Source organism: Xyrauchen texanus, chromosome 7, assembly GCF_025860055.1.
Source record: "Xyrauchen texanus isolate HMW12.3.18 chromosome 7, RBS_HiC_50CHRs, whole genome shotgun sequence".
Taxonomy (NCBI): domain Eukaryota; kingdom Metazoa; phylum Chordata; class Actinopteri; order Cypriniformes; family Catostomidae; genus Xyrauchen; species Xyrauchen texanus.
In genome coordinates, this window is record NC_068282.1 from 18,865,079 (window position 1) to 18,883,709 (window position 18,631).

The window sequence follows — 18,631 nt, forward strand, 5'->3', positions numbered from 1 at the left end:
TGTCTCAGGAGCGCCTGGGAGCCTTCCAGGTCCTCGAGGGGGTCCGTGAGACGGGGGCGTCTGCTTCCTGCGGGGCGCTCGACGTGTGGGCTGGTTGAGGCAGCCTGGTGTTTCTTCACAGGGGGACGCCCTCGGTGAGCAGACGGCAGACTTACGGCGGGGCAGGATGTGACAGATGGCCTCCGTCTGTTTCTTCACCGTGGAGAACTGCTGGGCGAAGTCCTCGACGGTGTCGCCGAAGATGAGCGAGTGGCTTTGTGACGAGTGGAGAGGGGTGCTCTCCACGATGATGTCAGCTCTATCATGCACCTCCGGGAAAAACGGGACCGGGGGGGCGTGGCTGTGAGTGGCGCCCAGACCCAGGAACCAGTCATCCAAACGTGATGGCTGCGGGTAGGACGGAGGGTTCCATCCTACGCTGGCGGCGGCCCGGGAAAGCATGCCGGTCATCTGAGCGGTCCAGTGGAGTCATCCGTGTCAGATGCAGCATTCTTCGATGCAGCGGTGAGCTCATCCACCTCGAGCTCGAGATAGGCAGTCTTGCTGTGAGGCGAGCTGTTGTTGCCTCGAGCACGGACGGGAGTCAACGAGCGTGCCAGGGGGCGGGTGGTCCGAGGGGGCATACAGCGGCATCGTCTTCAATCCCGTGGGATGGAGCAATGTGGGGGCGGCTGGAGGGACTTGCTTTCTATTGAAAGCCAGCCGCCACCGCAACATTGCCATGGTCATGCCCTTGCAGTGAGAGCATGAACCATTCACAAACGCAGCCTCAGTGTGATCGCTGCCCAGACACACAAGACAATGCCTGTGGCCGTCTGAAGCGGAGAGCACTCTACCGCATCCAGGAACTACACAGGGGCGGAAGGGCATTTTTAAAAAGACGCGTCCTTAAAAGGACGTTCAACGCCGCTGTGTATTGCTCTTTTAGTGAAATATACTCTTTTAAAGAAAATCACTCTTTTAATAACTCTTTTACAGTTTTTTCTTTGCGCTGTCGAAGCACCCAGGGGCAAATTGCACTGCGTGCAAGGAATGAGAAAGCCACTGTAATGCGCCATCAATCCAAAAGCATGCAGAGTGTCAGAGGAATACAGGAACAGGTGTGACTCGTAGCAAACAGAATGCACAACCATCGGCTCTGAAGAAAATTTCTGAATGAACTCTTAGTATTTCCTGGCCTTTCATATTTCAGAGGCATATTCGGTGCTCAAGAGAGAACTTTAGTGTCCCTTCTCCGACACAACGTTGAGAGAGAGCGACAGACGGGGAAGTCCAGTTATCCTTTAATCGTAGAAGTTCTATTAAACAAGCCAATACGATTTGGGCTGCTTGGATTGAGAAAGAGTTTTCCAATTTTGTGTGCTATGTGCTTCAGAGCACGGATTGTGGGTGTTCAAATACACTTTCAACATGTTGTTTATATGAAAAATTGTAGTGTAGCATGGCTGAGATGACAATGCAAAAAAAAAAAACATATGCAGTAAATATTTACTGGGAAAAATAATTATTAAAAGATAAGTTGAATTTTACCACTACAAAATTGTTTGTAGTGGTAAAATTCAGCTTATCTCTGAATCATTTTTTCACAGTTTTTGGTCCTCTCTTCCACCAGACTCTTGCTGAATTTCTATCATTTCATAACTATCCTCATTTATGTGTTTACAGTTTTTCATCCATCATTTATCTCTCTTCATCCCACACACAGTTATATTTTTTACAGAAATTCTCTTGCGGGCCTTCCACAACTCACAGCAGGCCCGGCTCCACAGGGGGGCATGGGTGGGCCTGGCCCACCCAATAATGAACTTGGCCCACCTTGAGAAACACCTACACCCACCCATCCAACTGTTCGGCCCACCCGGAGGGTCCTATGGCACACCTTATATCTTAGAGCTGGAGCCAGGCCTGCCTCAAAGCTGTCAAGTCATTTGAAGTTGGTTTTATGTGTGAAAGCTTTTGTCCAAATACAGATTGTTTCAAAGCAGCTTTACATAAAACACTGGCTTAATCAACATGAAGTTGTGTAGGAACTAACAGAATTGCCCCTTTTTTGTCCCTTTATGACATTTTAGACCAGCCGAAGGGTACTTCAAGCGTGTATGGTGTTCAATTATGTTTAAGTGGTGTCATCATTGGTGCTCTTTATGTTTCCACAGTTAAAGATAAAAAAAATAAATATAAATCTCTCTCAGGCTAGATGTTTTATTTGTTTTTTAAAGAGAATACCTTGGCTCCTGGTTCAGGATGGAACAGTTTAACAGCATTTGATTAAGTGTATTGTTTTTGTAAACACAGATATTGTTGGATGATGCCCTTGTAAACTGGGAATGACACATACCTGATATTATTCCTGCAGATAATAATGGAAATCCTGTTACTGCGCTGGGTGGGTGGAAATAATGTGATTATATAGCAGCAGATTGCTTTAAAGAGAACAGTTCTCTCAGTGGATACATGTTCACACATTCAACATATGACGGTATAGGACAAGGGGTAAAGATATGGGCTGTTAACACAAGGTTGCAGGTTATATCTAGGATCAGGAGAGTTACAGAGATCATAACCCCACTCCCTATGCCATACTGCTCTTGAGTATTGTACTCACTGCAGTTTTGCTGCTTTTTATACAGGTAATTCCCGTCCTCTCATTTGATTCATCATGCAGCATTCCAAGAGTACTGATATTATGAGGTTTGTAAAAATCTGCTTGATTCTAGACAGGCTGTCAGACTGTGTGTTACTTGGTGAAAAGCAATGGATCATGCTTTGGCTTCTTTTGGAGCTATTTCCAAATAGCAGACAAACTACTGCTCAAATTTTGTCTTAAACGCAGATTAAGCCTAATCTAAACTCTTCTATTTTTGTGGTCCTTTACAATTGTTACTTGCTCAATATGATCCCAGTGATATCTTGGTTGAAGCCAAAGTACACTGTGCAACATTATGTCAGACTGTACCACACACATTGTAGCCAAGAATTTGGTCCCAATTGTCCTGATTGACTGGTGCAAAAACCTGCATCTAATTAACTAACCAGCCAAAATCTAGTTTAGCAGCTGCAATTGGTGAAAATTGTGCTGTGTCTTGAGTATTTAATATAAGTTATTATGCTCATTATAGAGTAATGCACATAAAGTGCCCGGTTCAATTTACATTGTGCTATTACCGATCGATGAAAGCAGGCGATAAGCAGGTGATCAACAGAAATGTATTTAATAATTTTAATACATTTTATTTATCTATTGCATAATTTTTCATAGTTAATTATGATTAATTGCAGATTTTGAAACCACTGACATTTGACTATATTCTTCTTTTCCTGTCAGAATGCATTTGTTTCCAAAATTGTTACAATATGTAATAATGATTTATTATAATTTTTTGAACAAAGCCTTCCACAGTATAAAGTCAGAAATGCACTCAAATTGTAACAATTCAATTAACATTTAACGTTTCACAAAGTTTAAGTGGGAGATTGACTGATTGAAAGATCATAGGTTGAGTATTAATTTCAATGGGGATTAAATCTCTTAAACTCTAATCCTCCAAAATATCAATCAGCTGCAGACAGTGGCTTTCTGCTTTGCTACAACTCAAGGATTCATCCTTAAGCCAAGGTGACCCCAAAAAACTTGACACTCAGGTTTATCACAAATTTATGAATACAAATAAATAAACCTAAGATACCAATAAACAAACAAACATACAACAGAAATTCATTCCCACTCAAATATTAATAGCAACCAACACTCCATAAACCCCCCCAAAAAAACCAGCCCCACGAGCCAGTCCCGTTTACAACAACCATTACTGGAGGCACACATCGCGCACATACAAGGACGGGCCAGCAAGGAAATGAAACAAAAAAAGACACAAGAAGAACAGCGATCAACTTAAACCTAAAAAGAAAAACCACCATCAACAAAAACACAATAAACAATACAATTCATACATAACCACAACTCTTTTATTTTAATTCCATTAAAATGCTAAAAAACACTCAAATTAGTTATATAAAAAAAAACTCTACGATTACCTGAAACTCAGCTATCTCCATATTTAAGTGCCAAGATGAAATTAGACCGGGCGTGGCCTACCAGACCATCCACAATGTTTGCATCTGCATTTAAAGCACAATATCCTAATTTAGTGAAACAAAGCTACATACTGTGAAACCAGAAATAAAACAATAGATATTCACTTAGCCTACCTGCTCACCCCGATCATGTCCATGCAAAAGCAATGGGACAGCACGCTTCAATGCATAAAAGCGGACCCCATCTCAATGTCTCCTTTCGGGCGCCTGCTTAAAAACCTGATAAAACTCTTAAAAACCTCTACTGGTAACACCTCACCGGCTACAATATGTTGAGTATTCATTTCAATGGGTATTAAATCTCTTAAACTCTAATCCTCCAAAATATCAATCAGCTGGCTGCAGACAATGGCTTTCTGCTTTTCTACAACAATCGAGAAGGCGCACCCTCAAGTGCTGCTTTGAACTCCACATGAAAAGTGCTGCACACAACGTCTTATTCTACATTTTGATGATGGTTAAGACTTGATATGCTTTTGACGAACTGTAATTCAATTGTGCATTACAGAGGTTGCAAAGTCCCATACGGGCTTGTTTTGTACAACAAATAGCGTTAAAGTTCCTTTCCCCATCGTTTGATCACTGACACGGCTGTGTGTTTGTGGTGTGTTAATTGAGATTTTTATCTTTTTAATTAATTGCATGTGTTAAAGTGTTAACTTTGACAGCTCCATTTATAAGAGATGTTTGTTTATATCCAGATGGGCCGTGTAGTCAAGTGCACTTTTGGCATGTTAAAGAGATGATTCAGATGTATGGATTAAAGTGAACAGTCCCTGCAAAGTGTGTCAGATCATGGTGGTCTGCTGCATTCTCCACTATATAAAATCAGTATCGTCAAGACATTGTGCGTGGAAATTGTTTTGTGTGTAAATATTTTTTGCTCCATTGCCTGATCTGTAAAACTTATTTTTGCAAATCAGGTGCTAAACCAGCACAGACAGGGTTCAACTAACAGGGTGCAATTAATTCTTAGTGAATTCCCTCCTGGGCATTTTATCTCATCAGGCCTGCACTACTGCACTACTGGACTACTGGAACGCAAATGTTCGGACACTTTCAAAACTATATCGGAGGCTAAGATAAGGAAATGTATCAGCCTTCTGTGAACATGTAAGCAAACAAAGATTGTCGATCGAGATATATATTTTATGATTCCCAAATTTTTCTGAGATGACGAAATTGCAGCCAAAATCATACAGTGTGAACCAGGTTTTACTTGCTATTAACGTTTTGTTTGTAGAACCATTGACTAAAAGCTATATTACACTCGCAATCATGCTGTTTTACTAAATATCAGAAGCACTGTCAGCACAGATCACAATCTGTGATTACTTGCGGCCTGATCATAGACTTGCTGATATTCCATACAAACACACGATTGTGAATGTGATATTGTTTATATTAAAGGGATCATGAAATGGAAAATCAAAATGTCTTTGATATTTTTACAAATAAGTGGTTACTCTACAATAAAAACATACTGCAAGTTTCATACCTCAAAGTTAACTCCCCATTTTAAAATATGAATATTTGTTTTCCACCTTTCTGAAATCAGGATTAGAGATTACCCCAATCGTGACGTCAGCATTAGGGTTGTGCCAACCATCGTGATGCCACGCCCCCTTTTGCGAGTCTTGCTAGTGTGACTCACTAATCCTAGTCTCTTCTATAGTTAACCTAAAAACTTTGCAGGGATTGCTCTGTAAATTAAATTGAGAATATAACTAATGCATATATGCTATTTTAAATACTGTAGTATATGCCAGAGACATGACGTGTTAGTCTGTGAAAATACCGTGTCAGGCAGGCTACACAAATATTGATCTTGACATTGTTAGCTTCTTGTCTTTTTTTTACACGACTTACACTGTACATTTAGATTAAAATATTTTATGTTGTAGGCTACAAGAAAATAGCCTTTATTAATTAATTATTAGTAGTTGTAGTGTCTCAGAAAATCTTGCTCATTGTCACATAGCTCTTGTATACACTGAAGCGGCAGTTTAAGATAAACCCAGACCAGCGAACGTCAAATAACTTTTGTCTGGTTAATACTTTTAAAGAAAAATGTCCTTGGCCATAAATCCATAATGTCAAATCAAATGAAAGAAACAAGGTGAATATGAATAACACACATTTATTAAAACATAGAAGAACAACAAATAAAGAACAAGAAAACGGGAACAACACTCAGACCGAAACTCGGCATTAACATTTCACTTATAATTAACTTCAGCACAGGCTACAAAATAAATTATGATATTGAAATATTGCAAAGTGGTCATATGAACTACACAAATGAACGTTTAAAAAATAATATGCAAAATCGAATAGCTCCGCAACGGATGGCGAAAAATGCGTAAAGAAGTCTAATATCTTTCACCATAGACCATGTTTAAATTTCGATGTTTCTGGCCAGAAATACCAACATATTCACTTTATCTGGTTTTAATAAGCTGCTGATTGGAGTAACTACACTACCCGCTGTGCTGAAGACCCGCTCTGATGGAGTACTGGTAGCACATATGCACAGATATTTCCATGCTAATCTTGCCATGAACGGAAACCTTTTGTCGTTCGTTTTCCACCAAGTCAGCGGGTCCTCTTCCCCATCAATGGCCATTTCCTGCAGGTAGCCTACATGGTCATTTCTGCCTCGACCTTTTGCTCATCAGTGAGTAAAATAACAAAATTATAGTTTTTAAGTGGAAAATAGTATTTATGTAAAGAGCTATATTAAAATAAAAAGTGCACAACTCTTCTTAAGTGAAAGCTAAAAAAAAAAACGCTTCATGTGTCGTGCAACCTACTAATAAAGCGCCAACGAGTCATTAGTTGGGTTAGTAAAATAACTAAATTATAATTTTTCATATAATTTTTGAAAATTATATGAAATTATAAACCCCCCGCCCAGCCCCGCCCCACCCCACCTACGATATCATCGTCCATCGCGATATTTTACTGTAAACATCGTCAACTGCCAATTTAGGGGACATCGCCCAACCCTAGTCAGCATTATCCTGTACACGCCCCTTAACATACGTATGTAAATCAAGCAGGTGTGTCCACTCACATCTGTCCATCAATCACAAGAGTGATACAGTTGTGAATAAGATGTGAGTAAGAACATGAGACATTGTTCTTTCCTGGGATATACACAAACTGCACCTCCAAAAACATAATATAAAGATTTGAAAATGCATTTCATGACCCCTTTAACGATAAAAAACTCAGCTAAACTATGTTCAGAAAAGACAAAACTGTGGAGCATGAGCACTATCAATCATAGTGGTTTACTTTGCCCTTGTGACTTAACATTTACATGCTTTTTAATCATCACTTTTTCACACTGCCACCTGCCAAGTAGAGCTACCATGTAATACATAAATAAATTAAGCAAAAATGAAAAAACAAAAAACTAAACTAGAGAAAATTGGTTACAATACTTTGCCCTCGGGTGAAATGTAAATATTGATATTGCACAAAAGCAAAAAACAGCAAGTCAACAGAACTGCTGATGGAAATGTGGAGATTACAGCAATTGAAAGGCCCTTTTTTGTGGTGCACTGTGGTGGTGAAGTGCTGTGCATTGTATGATCCCTACTGAGTGGTTACTGTGTTCCACTGAGACTTCCTCATCTATATGCTTGGAGAAGTACGGATGTCTGCGTTGAATAATTAGATGTAATACTGCAAAAGGCTCGCTTTTAAATCTGCTGTAATCACAGCAGAAAACATTGTAGCCAAGATTGGGGCTGTATTCACTCTGTTATGGATGTGCTTATCAGCAACTTACAGTATATACATTTTACTGTTCTGAGGGGGATGAGTGTGTAAATGCAGCAACCACTCTGCATAAGTAAGGCCTCCCATGGGAACAAAGACCAGGGATGGACAACCTATGATTACAGTTTAATATAAGCTTTAGCATTAATAGGATCTTCAGTGACCAATGGAGTTTCATAAAAAGTTTGTGAGGAGCATGTTCATTTAATCCGATTAATCACATCACCAGAGTAAGTGTATATAAACACATTGCTTTCTGTGTTTCACGAGGCTCCGACGTGAGCTCGGGTCAAGTCTCGAGCCTTCCTCCAGGGACAGCAAGCCAAACTCGTTTACACTATCCTTGTGGCAGGATTACATTAACTTGTGAACTACTGAAATTGAGTTACATAACAATGTTCAGAAGGAGCATGTTTATTTAATCCAACCAATCACATTACCAGAGTAATCGTATATAAACAGCTGCATACATCCATAATGTGATGATTCCTCCAGCATCACATTAACTTGCAAACTACTGAAAAAGCTGTATCATTTTTATGCCATCACCATCTGCCCTGTAATAAAATGTAATATATGTAATTATATGCATAATATGGCTGTTTATATGCACAATATATGTCAATAATTAGAGTTTATGCTAAGCGCTGATGCACAGTATCAATGCATCGAGTCTTGTACATATTGCTTGTTTTTGAATTACCTTATCTTAAAGTGTCTATCTATCTATATATATAATATATATATATATATATATATATATATATATATATATATATATATATATATATATATATATACTGTATTTGCATCCACTTTCACACTGTTTCATATAGTATGATGACTTAGAAAGTCGCCCACACATACGGTTACATGGCACACATGACTTGACAGGTTGTCATCAGAATACAGTAATGAGACTCTTTTCCAACATCTGGTTTGGTCACGGCAGTGGAGAATGATTGACAGCTCTTGGTGGAAATATGGAAATAATAACAGGGTTAGAACAAGGGGTGGGACTGGAGCAGAGTCTAAGAACTAACTGCTGAGAGAGATGTTGAAAATGCTCTAATTCTCTCCCATGGCATCTGTTTACCCTGGGACTGAAATATAGTGCCTACGTTTTAACAGTATTAGTGGTTGCCACCATTTTATGCAGTTTGCACTTCAACTGTAAGGACTTTGCTGAGTTACAAATAATTTGGCTTTATAATAGCAGTGATTTTAGGGAGAATTTGTAAATTTTGAGTAACAGCACAGTTGCACAGCGGATTCTAAAACTGGAGGAATGTGCACATTTCACTTACAATATTCCATTGTTAAATCATTGATACTTTGTTCCTATGAAGTACTAAAACACTCATTACCATGCAGATAAAAAAATTTCTTGAATACATTATACTTCTTACTTAAAGACAATTAGTATATTATTCTCTCATTGAATCTTCTTACTTCTCCTCTATATGTTGACAAGATCTCTCTGCAGTCCTAAGTACTTTTCATGGCCTCAAGGAAACAGAATTTCCTGCTAATTGTCTGTATGTGTGTCTCTTTGTGAGTGTTGTGTTTTGATAAAATTGTCTGCATAGAGACAGGGCTTAAATTGGGCCACAACGATCTGTAATTGAGTTCCAACACATTTGAAAAAAAGAAAATATGCAGTTTGTCAGTCTATTCTGTATCCTTTATGCTACAATGTATGGCACAAATGGCAGCCCCATTTACATCTTGCATTAACATGCATTTTTGGTTGTCGGATTGCACTTGACCAAATTACATGACAGGTGTAAATGCACCCAAGACACATTGTGAACAGATTGTGATCGTATCAATGAAACCACATTCGGAGGTTGTCAGGAAAGGATTCTGTCCACATATAAAGATGGTGTGAATTAAAATGTGTTTTCTTTATCCAGATACAACAACGTAAGTAATTTATTATATGATGAAGTTGCCCTACAGTCATCCATTATTATTAAAGTGCTGTGTTTTGTAGGGTCTTGCCTTTTTCTGTTAATTCAACCATCACAATGTGAAGAACCGAACATGCACTGCCATCTGGCAATCTTGTCACCTAACAATAATCAAAATCAATTGGAATATCTCATTTCTCTCCTCAAATCCAACTCGCTCACGTCTCTTTCCTGTTTTCTAATAACTGAAACAATTCTTCACACATTTCAGATGAGAAGCATTTACAAAGCACCGGACGCAAGATTAATATCAGGATTTGCTTCGGCAACCCAAAATTTGCTTTGTCGGCCACCAAAAATGTTTTAAATGATGGAAAAACCTGTACTGTTTAAATTATAGAAAGCATTTGAATCATACATCAATGTTTTAAAAATAGCGTAAAGTTGGAACATTTTCAGTTACCACAGCCTCTGGTGTAATATGTAAGTAGGCCTAGTGTTTTCCATTTCTTGCAGGTAATCTTGCGCAGGTGTAGGGTATTTGATATGCGACATTTAGGAGGGAATTGTTAAATTGCCCTCATTCTCACACCATTATATGTAAGGATATTTAGGGGTTGATGAATTTAGATGGGAATTTAGGGTCTCAAAATTTGTGAGCTATGAACTAAAACTGTCCTTATTGTAGATTATTAGGTAATTAAATGTATAATGGAATTAGTCGCGTTTGACAACTATTATAAATTATATAAATGACAAATAATTAGATTATTTGTCTGAATAAATTCTCCACCATTAAATTCGTAATACAATGTATCAGCTCACAGTTTCAAATGTAAGGAATTAGTTTTAATAAATTAATTATGATTAATTCCCTAATTGGAGTGATATTATTCTCATGTCTTATTGAATATAATCCTTTTCACACGTATTTGGGTACAGCTTTGAAGTGAAATCTTTTAGAAACAGGGATGAAATTATTTATCAAAATATACCAGTCAATCATCTTTGAATACAGACAACCATTATTACTATTTTAAACATTAATCTAATATATGTATATATGAGACCGGTTGGTGAAAAGAGTGACAGAATGTGAAATACATGATCAATACAGTGAAAATGAACTTTATGGAGTCTTTTGTTAACAATGTTAACAATGCCTTAAGAACCATTTACCCTTCTTTGAGTCTACATCAATTTGCTATCGGATTACACAAAGTATTTAACAAATACACCAGCACTTTGAGCACAGTATTAGAGATGTATTTGCGTGTTGTGGTGTTTCCTTGAGTTCTTTTTTTTTTTTGCTTGGTCCTTGGTCGAATGTTCGTTCCGTCGATGTTTTGGACCTCTGTAAGATCGGAGTTATTGTCTGTATGAATGGTGAGGTTGGCTTTGAAGCAAGGGCTTCTCATCGAGCATAGAGAGTGAGAGGCTTTCTCGGGACTTTGAGTCGCGAGCTCCCTTGGACCTGGCATGGACCTGGTTCTGACGAGATCCGGAGAAGACCACGATGGAAGAGTCAGAGCGAAGTGTGAGCAGTCCAAAGAGCAGGATAAGCAGCGAGGGAAGACGACCAGAGAAGAGACAGAAGTGAGCATGTTCTCCCTGTTTGGAAACATTTGAACTGAAATTGGCCGCATCCCCAAAGGTGTTCTGCGCCAATCAGAAGTGGTTTTTCAGAGTCACGTGGTCAACTGGGCTGTCTTTTCCAACAGTTGATTTATGGTCCTTTGTTTCAGATTCTTACAAATCTCCTGCTCAAAAATAGTGCAAATTTAATCATTAACTTTTATATCTTGAGAATGGTACAAGAGATATGATATTCATTGTCATCAGCTTCCTCCATGTAACTAAGCGAGGGTTTGCCACATTTGACATTTTTTCATTAATATTTGTACATGTAGGTAACAAAACATGAAAATCTCTGGTTACAAATCATACTGGTTAATTCCTTGGTTATACAACATGGATAAAACATTACACACATTTTAAAGAGGTAAATCAGGCATTAATAATTCATTTGTCAGTTATGCAAGTTACCACAGTTCAAAGCAATTTTCTGAATCCCTAGCAAGCCTAGGTATTGTATAAATCGTGGATTTAAATGCATTGTGTACATTTTAGAAGGTTAAATCGGTAAAGTACTGTGACTTTGTGTAGAATGTTCTTGGATTAAGATGAAATGTTTTAGTATTCGAGTCATGCAAATCTGATGGTCTTTTGGAAACCTTTCAAAGAGAAGTCTACTTTAACTCTGTGTGGAAGTTCAGGAGGTCATGCAGAGGGGCATTTCTGAGCAATGTTGATGACTGGGCCGTCTAATTTATGACGTTGTGGAATTCCAGGATTAAGATTATGTAAATCCTAGATTCAAATCATGTCGTTTCAATTCTTCTGCATGTATAATCCAACACAGGTAATCTTGATCTGATCTATATCCAATCACTGTGGAGATGCATTTGACTTCAAGGTGTAAATACAATCCAGCTAAATTATATCCAGATACTATCTGGATATGAAACATATGTCAATGCAAGGTGTAAATAGGGGTGTGCAGCGAAGCCATTATCTGTATTTGTATTCGTTAATAACAAAATTATATGTTTCTGTATTCAGATAGAGTGAGGGCAGGGCTTATGTCAGAAATGCGTTAAAACTAAATGAAACGTTAATTTTTAAATGTTACTCTTATGTTTATAGTTCCCCGTCTGTCTTTCACTTGACATTGTGTCGAATGAAGCAACACTAGGGGTCTTTCTTGAAGGCCTTGGTTACCTCTGAACTTGAGAACAAGCCAATGAGAAATTGTTAGACAAAATTAGACAAAATAGCTGGTGTTCCACTACTGTTCCACTCTCCTCTAAGAGCATTGCTGTTGGATCCTACAGCGCATTACCAGTAGCTTTCTCCCCTCTCTGTACGCCAGTGCAGTCCATGCCCCTGAGCACTTTGACAGTGTTTCCTTAAAAAGCAAATAGACCTGTAAAAGAGTATATTTCCTCTAAAGGAGTATACACATTTGTGTCTTTTTTTTATAGATGTCTTTCTGCCTCTGATGGTCACAAGAGCTGCCTCGCTTGTCTGGGCTGCGATCACACGCAGGCAGGGTTTTATGAATGTTCATGTTCTCAGTGCGAGAACATAACTAAGGCAACGTTGTGGTCACAGATTTCTTTCCTCTGAGAGAAAGCCACTTAAGCCTCACGCCCTGCGCCTCCTTCCTACAGGATTGAAGCTGGCGCGGCTGGCGATTTGGGGAGTGCAGCGGGCTCAGTTTCGCCGGGTAAATCCCTATGAACAACCGCCCCCAGCACGCTCGTTTGCTTCACATCGGCGTCTGATGCTGATGACTCATCTGGGCTGCCACCTTCGGGTTTGCTCGTACAGTCTGAGCTTGATGCAGAGATGTCCGCTATGCTTGCTCGAGCCGCTGTGAGCAAGGACTGGAACCCTCCATCCCACCCCTCACGGCTAGACGATTGGTTTCTTGGGTCAGGGCGCCGCTCACAGCCACACACCCCCAAAAATATGCACTTGGGTTGTCCTGATCCTGATGTGCTGCAGGAACTGCGCTTAACGACCGACTGTGCCCCCAGGGCCATGAAGGTCACAGTGCCTGCACTCGGACATGGCGACGGCCACACTCGTGGTCCAGGAATGACATCTGTGGCTGAACCTGGTCGAGATGCAGGACCCTGACAAAGCCCACTTTTTCAACACACCAATCTCCCAGTTCAGCTTATTCTTTGACACCGTTGAAGACTTTGCCCAGCAGTCTTTGGCAATGAGGAAGCAGATGGAGGCAAAGTCAGAAAAGACTAAGAAAAAACTGTTTCTCTCAGATGCAGATGAAATTTTATATTTGCATCAATGAAACATTTCGAGCAGAATTGTCCGTTATTTAAGTGGATTTCCTGTATTAACCTGAGCTTCAGATGTTTATGTTTCTCATCTGTCCAGCTGCATGTTGATATCAGACACACTGAAGAAGTTCTTGTTTATGTGTCTTCTTTTTAAAATTTTCTGAACAGACGGCTTGTTCTTTTTAAAGCCACATGTGACCAGCAAAGTTTAAACTCTTGTTTTAATGCAGCAGTTGTACTGAAGGTGACTGTATGTTTACTAATGTATCTTATGTGTGTTTAGGTGAGTGTTAGTGGGGCTGAAGCCATGCTGATTTTCCATACATGGTGGTGGAGTGTGGTCTTGCACCAGAGCCTGTGCTGCTGAGGTGTTGTGCTGCTCCCTCATGGCTTTATGGGAGCTGCTGCTGCTGACTTTCAGCCTCCACTGCTGGCTGACAGGCTCTGCCAGTTTAGCTGAAGAAGGCCCTGCAGGCCCTCTGGACTGGCTTCTCTCTGATAAGGGCCCTTTTCACCACTCACAGGAATACACTGAGTTTGTGGAGAGGAACCGCCAAGGTTTTTCTACAAGATACAAGATCTACAGGTGAGTGAACAGAGTTCTAATTCAACTGAGGCCATATATAAATGTTTTACATTAGATCTTGCTTACAGCTTATTGGTAAAGGATTATTTCACACAGATCTGGCATCATTTACCTCACCCTCATGTTCAAATATCATATGACTTATTTTCTTCTGTGAAAGACAAATATTTTTGTATTTTTTGTATTACTGTTCCAGGCACGTTTTCCTTTCAGTTACAATGAATGGGGACTGAAAGCTTCAGAAAGGACACAAAAGCACTGTAAATGGGTCAAGAAAGTAGTCCATATGACTCATGCACTATATTCCAAGTCTTCTTAGGCCTTAAATAGCTTTGTGTGACAAACAGATCAAAATGGAAGTTTTGATTTACTGAAAATCTCTACTTCCACCGTACACTTCGTGAAAAGTTGAGAATTTCGATTCATAAACAAATCATTCTTTCGAGTCAGAACTTTTCAATGAATTGGCTAATTCAGATCAAAAATGTGTATGATTTGTTCATGAATTGGGCTGATCCGGTCAGTTTCAGTCCACATTCAGTGTAATTGCTTGGAAAAAATTATTCAAAATGTATCTAAAGAAAGACAGTCATATGGATTTGAAATTACATGGGGGTGAGGAAATAATTAAATTAGTGATTTTTGGTTTGCACTAAAAAGTAGTACCATTGTACTAAAAAACAAAAAAAACCACTAATCAATGCAGAGTAAGTCAGGGCATGTCCTAGATCCTTAACTGACTCAGAAGATATCACTGACAGGAAATGAACATTTGAAAGGGGATCAGTATATTTAATCAAACGTAATACTTAATACAGAATGAGTTATATAACTAGACATATCAGATCTCGATCTAAAAAATAAAGCATTTACTGTTGCCATTGTGTAATATATTTTGGTATTTAATATAACGTAGTCGTATAATCTATCTAAAGCTCTGCGTATTTTATTTGTTATATAACTGATGAATTATCATTTAATTGTGTTCCCCAAATGTATGAATCATGCAAGGTACTGTGTGCCTGCAGTGATATGAATATTTTGTCAATACATTCATAATTTGACAATAAATATTCTAATTGCATTAGATTTGTTGATGTGAACTTGGTAAAAGTAACATATTAAATATTTGTTGAAATGCACTTCTGTAGAATCTGGTCCAGAAGATGTCGAACATACATTGCAGCTCATAAATTAGAAGTGATTTGTTGTACATCATTTCCTTTGTTGCAGGGACAGTTATCGAATATTCATCTGTTCTCAGAAGCCACAGTTGACATCTTCTAATTTGTGGGAGCAACTTCATAGCTGCTCTTATTGGCCCTTCATCAAAACATTGACATTTATTATTTTTTTTAATATTGGCTAAACGTGGTGCATCAGAGGCTCAGTGCACCTTCTGCAAGATTAATATTCTTATCATTTGGCCAACTGATTAGTGGGCTCTTAATTCTTATTATTTTGCATTTTCACCTGTTCCCTTGAGAGGTGTAATGATGTGGAAATAAGGGAAAGGCAGAAGGGTGTGCGGATCCAAATACGGCTTTATTATAATGCAAAACAAACAAACACTGGAGCAAAATAAAAAGTCCACGAGGGGAAAAGTAAACAAAAACACAAACTAACATAAAGCTGAACACGAGTCGACAGAACATCCACGAAGGACTGGGAAAACCTGGAGAAAACACGAATGGAGATTACACATTGGCATAGACATGAACATGAAACGGTAACGATCGACAACGGAGAGAGGAAACGACAGGGTTTAAATAGACAGACACAGTGATAACAAAATAAGCGACAGGTGCGGATAATAACGCTGTGACAGCGGTGTTGAGGAGTGAGGAAGAAGGGATAGTGTAGTTTTAACAGAGACAGTGAAACACAGGCGGAACAACAAGGAAGACACGACAAGGAGCGTGTTCGGTGAAACAGAAAACACGGGACGGACAACAAGGAAGAGTGACATGGAACGTGACTGGCGAGGGTGAAACAGAAAACACGGGGCAGACCACAAGGAAATGTGACATGAACGTGACTAGAGAAACAGAGAACACAGGGCAGACAACAGGGGATCGTAACAAGAGGATGCTGTCAGTGGCAAAGCTGTGTTAGAAGAAGATTTCAAATATTCATTGATTAAATACGAATTCTATATCAAAATACTAATTGAAAATATGCTTCTTTCACATAGAGTTAAATAATAATAATAATATTAATAATAATAGTAAGAATAAAAAGAAGAAGAAAAGGAATTTAGTCTTATTTAATGGACAGACCTTTTAATATCTGATATGTTGAAGTACATTGCTTGAGAGGTACAGCCACTAGAACACTAGAAGTTTTAGTCACAAAAGGGTCAGATGGCCCATGGCATTGTTCGCTGTGTTTGATTTTAAAGATTTCACATACATCTTTTTTTTAGAGATCTTAATTTTGTTTTTATAACAATTACTCTCTGGATATACTACTTAAGAGACTACTGCAAAATTATCAGTATCTCTTGATGTACTATTTATAGGTATGTGTTTGAGTGAAATGAAAATGTTATTCTATTAAGTACTGACAAAATTTTCCCCAAATTCCAAATAAAAATATTGTCATTTTGAGCATTTATTTGCAGAAAATGACAGCTGGTGAAAATAACAAAAAAAGATGCAATGTTTTCAGACTTTGAAAAAATGCAAAGAAAACGTCTTGGTTACTGATGTAACCTCTGTTCCCTATAGGTGGGAACGAGACATGTGTCGATGTAGTGACACTAGGGGTTTGCTCTTGAGAGCCCCAATCAGCTTTGCTTTATTCAAAAAAGAACAATGAAAGAGTGGAATTTGCATGCTACTTTCCGCCCGGGACACCAGATTTGTGCTGATGAGCTGAGAGAGAGTCTCTGCCATGATGTCGGTTCAGTGCCACAGCAGGAGACACACAATGTCTCGTTTCCTCCATCAGAGATCCGAGGTTACATCAGTAACCAAGACGTTCCCTGTCTGTCACTCACTTGATGTTGTATCAATGAAGTGACACTAGGGCTTCCTATACGAAACGCTGCAGGCGCTGAACCGTGCCACGAGGTATGGTAGAGCAGACATGGGCAAGCTGCTGCATGTATCACAGCGAGTGATCGACCATGTTGTGACCTTCCAGCGAGTTAGGTAAGGTGTCTCCATGGTCCCGTTAAGTGTGGGAGGAGTCACTTATCCAAGGAAGCTACAGGCGGTCCAGGAGGGAGAGCACTATGGAGACCACTTCCTACCGGAGGGAGGTTAACATGTGGAGAATACCTCACATGGACTTACCGATGGGGAACTTTACATATGGAATGATGCTACTGGGGAGGACCCTATCTACGGAGAGGGTACACAGCAACCAAACAGTGGAAACGCATCAAACGGGATTTTCGTGGAGGGATTAACCATATATGGAGCACTGAGCCAAAGTACGTGGGCTCACCTGAAAAGGGGCATACCACGAGTTCTGGGCCGGGCACCATTACTCCTCAGCTGAGTTCCTCACAGAGCAGTGCACAAGAAATTAATGAGGCATCCAGTGTTCAACAGTTGCAGGGATCTGTTATGGAAAATGTTACATTATCACCTTGAAAGGGGAAAGGCACAAAAGCATTCAATACACCCGACTGGCTGCCCGGCCTACCTGTTGTTACCTTGTAACACTCGAATACCGGTTATATGGGCAAGTTGTAGAACCTTTCAAAGGTATTGGGTGTAGCCCAACCTGCAGCTCAGGTCTTCTGATTGGTAAGCCAAAGAAATTTCATCCACAATCCAATGGGCCAGCATCTGTTTGGAGACAGCTTTCCCCTTCTGCTGAACTTTGGGCATGTAACCAGGCTGGGGAACTTAGGGCATGTAACCAGGTCGGGGTCTCAAGATCATGTGAGAGAGTGTCAGCCCGAACTCCAGGCATTCGCTGGTGACAAAGAGCACATGCATGTCCCCAACCCTCTTGATCGAAGTGAGTGCCACCAAGAGGGCCATCTTCATTGACAAAGTGCTGAGCTCAGCCTGCTCCAGGGGCTCAAAGGGGGTCTCTGTAGGGCAGGTAGGACCACAAGAGGGAATCAAGCATGGCCTAGGAGGATTCAATCTCCTTGTGCCCTTGAGGAACCTGTTCTGTACGCTGTTATACCATCCATATACTCCTTCAGGGTGGGGTGGGGGGTGGTGGGGGGGGGCTAGGACAGGGAGTACCAAATGGGGCAATGAGAGGATGCTCGGGAGGTGAACAAGTCCACCTGCACCTCCCCGAATCTCTCCCAAATTAGCTGGACTGCATTTGGGTGGTCAATCCACTCTCCGTGGATCGTTACCTGTTGTGAGAGCGCATCTGCTGCACAGTTGAGGATGCCCAGGAGGTGA

The 18,631-nt window shown here is 39.9% G+C and overlaps 1 protein-coding gene across 1 annotated transcript in view; it reads left to right on the plus strand.

Moving 5' to 3' along the window:
* Positions 1-18,631, plus strand: part of brinp3a.2 (bone morphogenetic protein/retinoic acid inducible neural-specific 3a, tandem duplicate 2) — a 74,577-nt gene that overhangs the window by 17,648 nt on the left and 38,298 nt on the right. Inside the window, exon 2 of the mRNA XM_052130020.1 lies at positions 13,950-14,252. Coding sequence (XP_051985980.1) covers positions 14,053-14,252 — 200 coding nt within the window. The 5' untranslated portion in view covers positions 13,950-14,052. The remainder of the gene's footprint in view (positions 1-13,949; positions 14,253-18,631) is intronic.